The sequence below is a fragment of the Lissotriton helveticus genome, chromosome 5_1 (assembly GCF_964261635.1).
Source record: "Lissotriton helveticus chromosome 5_1, aLisHel1.1, whole genome shotgun sequence".
Classification (NCBI taxonomy): Eukaryota; Metazoa; Chordata; class Amphibia; order Caudata; family Salamandridae; genus Lissotriton; species Lissotriton helveticus.
This window is the reverse complement of record NC_136065.1, coordinates 668,825,979-668,835,709: the sequence shown is the minus strand read 5'-3', so window position 1 is coordinate 668,835,709 and position 9,731 is coordinate 668,825,979. Positions and strand designations below refer to the sequence as shown.

Here is a 9,731-nt window from a genome sequence, read left to right as displayed (position 1 = left end):
AAGTACCTTTGCGTGTTCCCCACTCTAGGTTTAGAGTAAACCAAGACTACAACTCCCAGAATGCAACTGCTGTGAGATGAGATCCTAGCTCTCGAACGTCCTTGAGTACATTTATTTTTCTGTGCAGTGTTTTCAACTTGATTTGCTGCCACGTGATCAATGCCAAGGGTAGGACAGTCCGTCATCCAGTCCTGGTGTTATAGCCAACACAAAGTTGCATTCTGAGATTAGTAGGTACATCGTCAATACTGCACAGGTTCTTAAATCCCATCTTGGAAAGTACTATTCTTTATAAGCCATACTATCATCAGGTGCCACACACGAGTCGACGAGTGATCAATTGGTAGTTACAGTTTCGAGTGAACAACAGGTCATAGACAATAAGTATGTCACTGTGGTTGCCTACGTGTAGCTGTGTTTAGGGTACAGTCAGTATCGGAGCCCTCGAGTTTCTCATGTATACCCAAGAGTAGCTCATCCAGAGTTTCTGCTTTGGATTCTGGGACACGTAGTCTTGATTTTTAGGAGGCGTTAACCGTGACTTGACTTCAAGTCCAGGATACAAAGTAAACCCCTTTGGCTGGATTAGCGCTCACGCCTGTTTATTGGCCCTCGAAACTTGACATCTTTCCTCCTCACTCGTTCTGAAGGGTGCGGACAGATATGAGTGCTTGGATGCAATGCACGTCACCTCAATTAGTTCCGCTGTGGCTGCTAACAGTGTATTCCGTACTCGTTCCATCATCGCTTTAGTTCTGTTTTGCTCCCATCTTTTTGCAGAGCGTGAAACAGCTGCCTAGGAGGGGTAGCTCGCGCATGCCCAGTGCGTCCCCTGTGCTCCGGCCAGACTCCTGCAATCCGAGGCTGGAGGGAAGCTGAGCCACCGAGGTAAAGAAGAGGGAGAGAACGGACGATCGCAGGCTCCGAGGGTGCGGGAAGGAGGAAGCCGGACACCCACGCACAGACATCCAGCCTCGCCTCCCCCGGAGGCCCCCGCGCCATGCAGCAGCAGCAGCCGCCCCATCCCCGGTGAGTACCGAGGAGGAAGCCTGGTGTCTGCGGGGGTCCTGTGGAGATGGAAGGAGAGGGAGCCCCCAGCCCCCTTCTCTTGTTGGTGTGGTCTTGCGCACTCTCTGTGGCGATTCTGAGGTGAAATGAGTTACCGTGCATTCGTTTCTGTCTGTGAGCATCGCACTATCGCGTGCACTGCGGCTGAAACAACCCCAATTGTAAAGTTTGGGATGAAGGCAGCTCGCAGACAGGACCCTAAGACACTTGGACATTTTTGCAGGGAGAAACTCTTTGGGTAGGGGGTGGGGAGAGACAGTTGAATACACAGCGATCCTTTATATTTACAGATCAGACGGTTTAAAACAATGCCATCTGCACATTCTCATTAATGTGCTTTGTGCAATAGATTTATAGAAGGGCGATTGCATAAAAATTACTCCATAAGTAGCTGGCAAAATGAGGATTGACACTTTAGAGGTAGGCGGGCAGTGTTTTGTGTGTGGGGGGTGTTTATTCTTTTTTTCTTGCCGCCAGTCTCGCAAGTCATTGACTTTCTCGCCTCGCACGAGAGAAAATAGCGTGGGATGCGCTGTCCACATAGTTCCCCTTCCTTTCTTAGTCTCACTTGGAGCCGTTCCTTTGCTTCCACTCGAACGTGCATTAACTGTACAGTAAGGGAGGTACTGTTGATCTGTGTATGTATTCCCTGCATTCAGCTGTGAAGCCGAGAGAGAGGCACGTAGGACTGGCTCAGAGGAAAGATACTTCTGCATGCAGATAGTGAAGGCATTATTTGCATCATTGCATGCCTCTCTCTTGCAACCTTTTTCGATTGACAGGAGAGCGTCGTTTGTAATTCTAGTATCCACGCTAAGAGATCTTATGTTGCTCCTTGTCAGATCCAAATAACGCAACATGTTCTGGCGTCGGCTGTGCATTCTGGTACATGTCGGCTAGATGGCTTTAGGAATCTAGGACTACATTTAAAACCGGGGCTGACTGAAGTCCTCACACTTGACACTGGGTTGTTCGAGATCTCCGTGTTAGTCTTGACATGTATATAAAGGGCAGTCAGTGTCTTACTGCTACAGAGCACATCGCTAGGTAGACCTTTTTATTGTAGCGTTACATTAAGAAAGTGTTAATTCGGAATGTTGAAGGGAACACCCCTTTAGGAAGTTGCAGGTGGTGTTTTCCAACTTGGCATGTGGTATTTTTTTAACAGATGAACAATTCTAAAAAAAGAATTTCTTGCAGATAATTAGAAACGTGAAGGGCTGGGAGGAATCGCTGCAAGGCAGGTTTTGGAGGGAGAGTCAGGGGTTATAACAGGTAACCTTCCAAGCTGCTGAACTAAGTGACACCTGTGTCATTGCGTTGTACGTCGTGGCCTTGGCACAGAGAATGCTGGTACACCACCCTTCAGTATGCAGACGAAATAATAAGACACGTCGCTTTTAGTAATCCCGCCATATTATGAAGCATTGTGTCGGTTTCCCGAGATTTGGATTAAACTTTACGGTTCCCACTTTCTCTCTTGGGTATGTCATAAGTCGATCGGAAGGTGACAGCTGGGCTGTGTTGATTTGACAATCCCCGCTGTCCTTCGGTGACATCACGAGGAAAGAGGGCAGCCTGAGGTCACCCTAATAAACAAAACAAGCCTGCGCTGGTGAAACATTCCTCTCGAATCTGCAGTTCATCATACAGAAATCTGATATGTTTGGGATAGGTTACACCATGCAGTCCGTCCTTCCTCCCTTCCTCTTTCTTCCTTCCTCCCTTCTTTCTTTCTTTCTTTCTTTCTTTCTTTCTTTCTTCCTCTTTCTTCCTCTTTCTTCCTCTTATTTCCTTTCCTTCTTTACATGACATGGTCGTCACTATATCCTTTAAAAAAGTACTGTTCTAAATATGTAAACATAATTTAGCTGGCAGAGTGCCTTGTCTAGTTTGCGAGGAAAGGAGGGGTTTGGCCCCTCTGTTTGGAATACACCGCGGCAAATTAAGCACGCACGGATTCAAGCCGGCATAGAGCCACATTTTTGCCCTTCCTTGAAGCAAGTAACAGCGCCAGGAGGGTCGAACAGATTGGAATCTTTACGGGATTCATTCCCAGCTAATCGCGCACAAATAAAATTCAAGGGACAGAATATTGGAATTGAGCTCCTTACACCCCGAGTCCTGAACGCACCGGATTCGAAGGTCGACTACCGCATTGTCTGATGACTATGTTTGAAAACTGATTTTGGAAATAATTATTTGTGACCAACTACCACTGGTCGCATGAGTATCGGCGGATACATTTCCACGCCCTGATGAGAATCCGATGATTCATACATTGGAATTCGAAACGCGTCGGCAAAAAGTCATTTGTGACAACAAGTCACTGGTTTTGTCTTAATTGAGTTTTGATTTCCATTCCTGCGCTCACGGAAAATGGTTTCTTGATAACTAGATAGCGACAGGAATTTTGATTGAATGCATAAGATGCAACTTTTTCTCGTATTGTTCTATATGACTGTATGATACTGTTACACTTGTGATTTTGTAAATAGCTTTTCATCATTTGTAAATTCGTTTGCACTAATTCTTTTGTGTCTAATTTTTGCACACAATGTTTATTCATGCTTTTCCCTGGCAAAATTGATGTTTGCTCAACGTACAGTTGACTATGTATCTTTCTTTGTTTTCTTAAAGATTTAAATGCATAAAAGCCTAAATGCAAATGACATTATTGTCAGAGTTTACTAATTAATGTGGTTTTCTCTGTATGGTTCATTAATGCGTGCACAATCGTGCTCATAAGAGGCATAGGTAAACCCCCCTTTCGTGGCATTGTCTAGTTTGCAGCATGTGATTTTACCTTTAGCATGTGCTCTGATACAAAACATGTTTCACAGACAAACGTTTAAGATAAATCAGTAAAATAGTTTGCAAATGTAAGAGAGATGTTTTGCAACATACTCCGCACAGCAAATTTAGATATGTTATGGAGCAAAAACTAGACACATAGACATCATTCTTTCCTCTAACGGAGCACTCTTACCTTTTTTTTAACTGTTTTCATTCCACGCTCACCATAACATAATGACAGCCTTCTCGGGTCATAAACAGGACTTTTTGTACTGTCGTTGTTCCCACGGGAAACTCTAACATGCAGAGGAACTTACTAGAGAAGATATCTTGCAGACGTCCAGCCCAGCCAAGTGTGCCAGACAGACCACTCTACAGCACTTCCTATTTAAAGATGATTCTCTTATTTCCTACAAGGCATATCAGACAGAACACGGGCTCACTACATCAATTCCTCCATATGACATACATAGAACACATTAGACACAGCTCAGCCACACATCCAAGAATTAGATGGATCATTCAGTTGCCTATCGTAGTATCCTACAGAACTTGCTGCAAAAACTCTCAATCTATGTATATCCCCAGACTCCCCTTTCCAACCATCAGGCAATTTGCTTGGCTGCGAACCTAAACAAGCATTGGTAATGCATAGTTTTCACCTATGTAATCAATAAAGAGCTGTTTTCATCAATCATCATCCGGGAGAAGGAAAGAGCTCCCTGACAGATAACACGGGCATAAAAAGGATGTGGCACAGCGACCAGAGCTGCTGATTCGAGAGCTGGGGATCCCGGTTCAAGTCTCGGTGGAACCGCACAACATCCTGTGATTCTATGCAAATCTCTCGGGTGATAAATTGTTACATAAATATGCTGCAAGAGTAAAAGTCAAAACTTTATGAAACTATAGTTCCACCAAAGCGGATGTTTACAGTATTTAGACAGCGGGAAAATGATTAGAGAAGCAGACTAGGAGCAAGGATTGGTAAATGCCGGAAAATATGCTACAGCCAATAGAAATGGAGGAAAGGTAAGTCACGCACAGGAACCAATGAGAAGCCAGGCAAGAGAGGAGGCGGGATGTAAGTCCCATTTAAGTTTGTATTAAAACAAGAGATTTCTCAAGCACAGGGCAACACCTAAAAATACATATGCAACCAGTAAAACTTGAAGTCTTAATGCTAACCCACTAATGTCATATACTAATAGTTCAATAAATAAGAAAAAGCAAGCATTTGCAATGCAATAGGTCTCACAATTGCAAGATTTTGAGCTATTGGAATAGTAACTGTCAATGTCTTTTATTTGTGTGTTATAAAAAACCTGCAATAATAAAAGGCATTTGTCATTTACAATACCAATAGGTCAGAGTTTCTAACGTGCGAGACCTATTGCATTGAAAATGCTTGTTAGAAAATGTCCCAGGGAGAAGGTATCCGTCCACTAACTTAACAACGCCAATGCACCATCGCGCTCACGTGGCCATGAAGGGCCGGGGTGGCGTGTTATGTGAGAGAGCCCAGCTGCAAGCTATCGCCCTTATCATACCATCCCTCTCTCAGTGGACAGGCTTGGGGCCCATGCAATACGGCTGCAATGTGGCAAACACGTGCTGACCCCCATCTCCTGCACCTGCAAATCTAAAATAAACAAACTATCCATAAAAATTAGATTACGGAATTCGCATCTCTGAACCACACCAAAGTGGCTACATAAAAGAAGAGGAGCTCTCACATGAGCGAGGTATGCAGCCACGCATTTTTACTTAAAAACAACCAGTTTCCCACTGTCTAAGTACAAGAAATCATATTTTCAAAGATTTTCATCATCGCAACTATGACAGATTGGGAACTACAATCGTAGGAAAGGACTGGAATGTTTGTGTGGATGGAGTTTACTCACCGAATAAATAACCCTGGTGTATGTGTGTGTGTACACATACACATCCAGGCCTTATCCACAGTTAGGTCACATCTATGTTAATTTGGGGGGAGGTCTTGCATGGCAATCCTTTGACCTTCATGTGGTCAGACTGGGGTACTCTGCTTTATAGTGGCCTGTTGCCGCACAACTAGGAGCTGCCTGGACAACCAGACACATACCTCATAAGACGGTCCCTGAAGTCCTTGCTCTTCATATAGTCAATACCCTTGCGAGCCACTACTCCGACCATGGTGGCGGCAGTAGTTAGGTGCTCACAGCTGCAACAACAAAAGCTAGCGCAATCACCCGGTGTTGGCAGAGGGACTAGCAGTGACTGTGCGCCCGCCACACCAGTTCACCAAGTCACGCCCACCCCCTTTCGTTACCACTTTCTGGCACCCTTCGCACAGGGCCCCTAGAACAGCGTCACCATTACTTGCAGCAAGAACAAAAAAAAAGAAACAGGGCGCCGTGGTAGGGAAAGCGGCGCCCGAGTGCATTAATAAAAAAAAATACCATGAAACCAGGTGCCGTGGTAGGGAGAGCGGCGCCCAAGTGCATACATTTACAAAAAAAAACTTGAAGCCGGGCGCAGAAGTAGGGAGAGCGGCACCCGAGTATGTTAATTTAAAAAAACATGAACCAGGCAACGTGTTAGGGAGAGCGGCGCCAAGTGGGTTAACTAAAAATTTTGTAATGTTGCCATTACAAAATAAACACAAGCTGTTGTCATTACTGTGGACCAGGCTTATGGATCAGGGATGAGAGAAACGCCCGGTTGTTTAGGTAATGCTGGCTTTATTGGAATTACACGTTTTGTCTTTAACATCAAAGTCCTCCTGGTTCTGAATGTTAGTCTTTCCTTGGCAAACTGACTCGAATCCGTTTTGGCGTTCTGTTTGTTTCCGGCTTGGTTTTCTGGGTGTAGGTCTGCGCTTCAAGGTCTGGTCTGGAAGGCGACTCCCCAGGCTCCGGTTTCTCATGCAAAAGAAGACCAACAGAGAGGGAGCCGTTAGTTCCAATGTCGTCTGGGGGTTTGCACCTCGGGGCCGGGTGTAGTGAGACTGGGGATCACCGGTGACAACGTGCATCTAGCAGGATTTGGTGAGGTGAGTCGGAACTACTGACCGTGAGGGAACAAACGTGGGGTAAAGGGAAACGGTAAACGGAAGGAAGGGAAAGACAAGGGAGGACTATCAGGGGGCTATTTACACTATTCACACACGCTTGCTTCCCACCCAAGCCGCCATACGCCGCCGTACCTGGGAAAGCCACACTCCTCCCCCGGGAGTGTGGCACGGCGGCTCACGGGGTCGTTGGCCTCCTGGCTCTCCGTGGGATTCTTCTCCGTTTCCTCCTGGGTGTTCTTCGGGAAACCTTCGTATTCCTGCACTGCAATCTCCAACCCGCTCTCCAACGCCGCTCCTCGCCTCCTCCAAGGGGGGGGTGTCACACGCCACAAACAACACTTCCTGGGGTTTATCCAATCCGGCGTTGCTGACGTTTGCAGAAGGAGGGTTTTCTTCCTCAGTCAACGCCCAATTAAAGGCGCCGTGTTCCTCTTCCTCAAGTTCGTCCTGTTCAGGTTCCCAGGGGTCCGTCTGCAACGAAGGAGGCATCCCGTGGTCAGTTCCGGGTTTCCACCACTCCTCGTTACACTCCACCCCCCCTGGATTCTCCCAATCGGGGAGAACTGGCATACGGGAGAGAAAATCCGCGTTCCCGTTTTCTCTCCCTTTCCTGTGTACTACTGTAAATGCAAAGGGTTGAAGAAACAGGAACCACCGTAGTATTCTGGCGTTCCGTGTCCTATTTTTTTGCATCCACTGTAAAGGGGCATGATCAGAGTACAGGGTGAATGCCCTCCCCTCCAGGTAATACCGCAATTTGTCAACAGCCCAACGAATGGCCAGGCACTCTTTCTCTACGGTGGGGTATCTCTGTTCCCGTGGATGGAGCTTACGGCTTATGTAGAGTATTGGATGTTCTGCTGTATCTTCCCCTATTTGTGAAAGTACTGCCCCTATTCCTGTATCTGAGGCGTCTGTAGCCAGGGAAAAGGGTCTCTCGAAATCAGGAGGTATAAGCACAGGGCTGGTGGTAATTGCTTTCTTCAATAGGAGGAAGGCTTTTCTGGCTTCATGGGAGGGAGGATGAGGTAGGGTATTTTTGACATTCTTCTGCAATAGGTTAGTTAGAGGTGTGGCTGTGTCGGCGAAGTTCTTTATAAAACGCCGATAGTAGCCCATAAGGCCTAGAAACGCCCTTAACTCCCTTTTTGTAGAGGGAAAAGGCGTCTCCGTGATAGCTTTTATTTTCTCTTCTTGTGGGGCAATTACACCGTCCCCTAGCATGAACCCGAAATATTTCACCTTTGGGAATGCCGCTCGAGATTTCTTGGCATTTACGTGAAGTCGGCCATCCCTCAAAGAGGCCATTACTTTTGTTATGTGTTCTAGATGGTCTTTCCATGTGTGACTGAAGATGACGATGTCATCAAGATAAACAGAACTGTAACTGGTGTGGGGAGCCAATACCTTATTCATAAGTCTCTGGAACGTGGCAGGTGCCCCATGGAGTCCGAAGGGAAGGACATTGAATTCATATAGTCCTACCTCGGTGGCAAAAGCTGTTTTGTGGCGGTCCTCCTCCCTTAGGGGTACCTGCCAATACCCTTTTGTTAAATCCAGAGTCGTTATATATTTGGCTTCTCCTATACGTTCAATCAGCTCATCTACTCTGGGTATGGGGAATGCATCAAAGGTGGAAACAGCGTTTAATGCCATAAAGTCCATACAAAAACGGGTAGACCCGTCAGGCTTGGGAACCATGACTATGGGGGATGACCAGTTGCTTTTTGATGGTCTGATAACGCCAAGTTCTAGCATGCTAGCGACTTCTTTTCTTACGTCTGCCCTTTTTGCGGCCGGGATGCGATATGCTCTTTGTTTCACTATACTCCCTTTGGCTGTATGGATCTCATGTTCTGCCAAGTGGGTGCATCCAGGCGTGTCTGAGAACAGGGGAGAAAAAGGGTATAAAACCTTATGTAATTCCTGTTTCTCCGAAGCGGTTAGCTCTGGATTGACTGGTAAGTGTTCTAAGGTTGATTTGGAACTGTCTTCCGGTAGGACCAGATTAGCAGTTCGTGGGACTGGGCCTATCCACTTCTTCAGGAGGTTTATGTGGAAGGTTTGTTTGCGATTAGGCGTCATTTGTAACCTATAGGTGGTATCGCCGAATTTATTTCTCTAGTACTAGGTAAGGACCCTTCCATTCGCTCCTAAACTTTTGTGTAGAGGAAGGGAGCAAGACTAGGGCCCAGTCACCTTTTTCCAGGGATCTCCATCGTTTCCCCTTATCGTAGTATCGCTTTTGGTGTATTTGGGCCGACTTCAGGTTCGAATAGGCTAAATCTCTTAGCTTACCCAATCTGGACCTCAACTGCTGTGTGTAGTCGAGTAGGGAGCGTTGTTAATTTGCCTCTTCTTTTTCCCATGCCTCTCTGGTTATTTCGAGCAGGGATCTCGGTTGGCGGCCATACAAAAGCTCAAAGGGGGAATAGCCGAGGCTGCTCTGGACCTGTGCTCTTACCACATACAGAGCTAATGGGAGGATTTTGTCCCAGTCCTTGTTTTCTGAACTCAACAGTTTTTTAAGGGTTGTTTTTAATGTCCTGTTGTATCTTTCCACTAAACCATCTGTTTGCGGATGGTAAGCAGAAGTGCGTATGTGTTGGAGATCCAGTGTTTTGCAGACCTCCGTCATCATGCGTGAAACGAAGGGTGTCCCTTGATCCGTTAGGATTTCTCGGGGAAACCCTACTCTTGAAAATAGCTCCACTAACTTTTCAGCCACATTCTTGGTGGTTGGGGCACTCAGAGGAAAGGCCTCGGGGAACCTAGTTGAATAGTCCACCACCACTAAGGCATAAGTGTGACC

The 9,731-nt window shown here is 46.3% G+C and overlaps 1 protein-coding gene across 1 annotated transcript in view; it reads left to right on the top strand.

Annotated features, from left to right (window-relative positions):
* The first annotated feature begins 655 nt into the window (after nt 1–655).
* The window catches only part of PALD1 (phosphatase domain containing paladin 1), a 975,161-nt gene continuing 966,085 nt past the window's right edge, over nt 656–9,731 (top strand). The window contains exon 1 of the mRNA XM_078643067.1: nt 656–1,029. Coding sequence (XP_078499193.1) covers nt 1,001–1,029 — 29 coding nt within the window. The 5' untranslated portion in view covers nt 656–1,000. The remainder of the gene's footprint in view (nt 1,030–9,731) is intronic.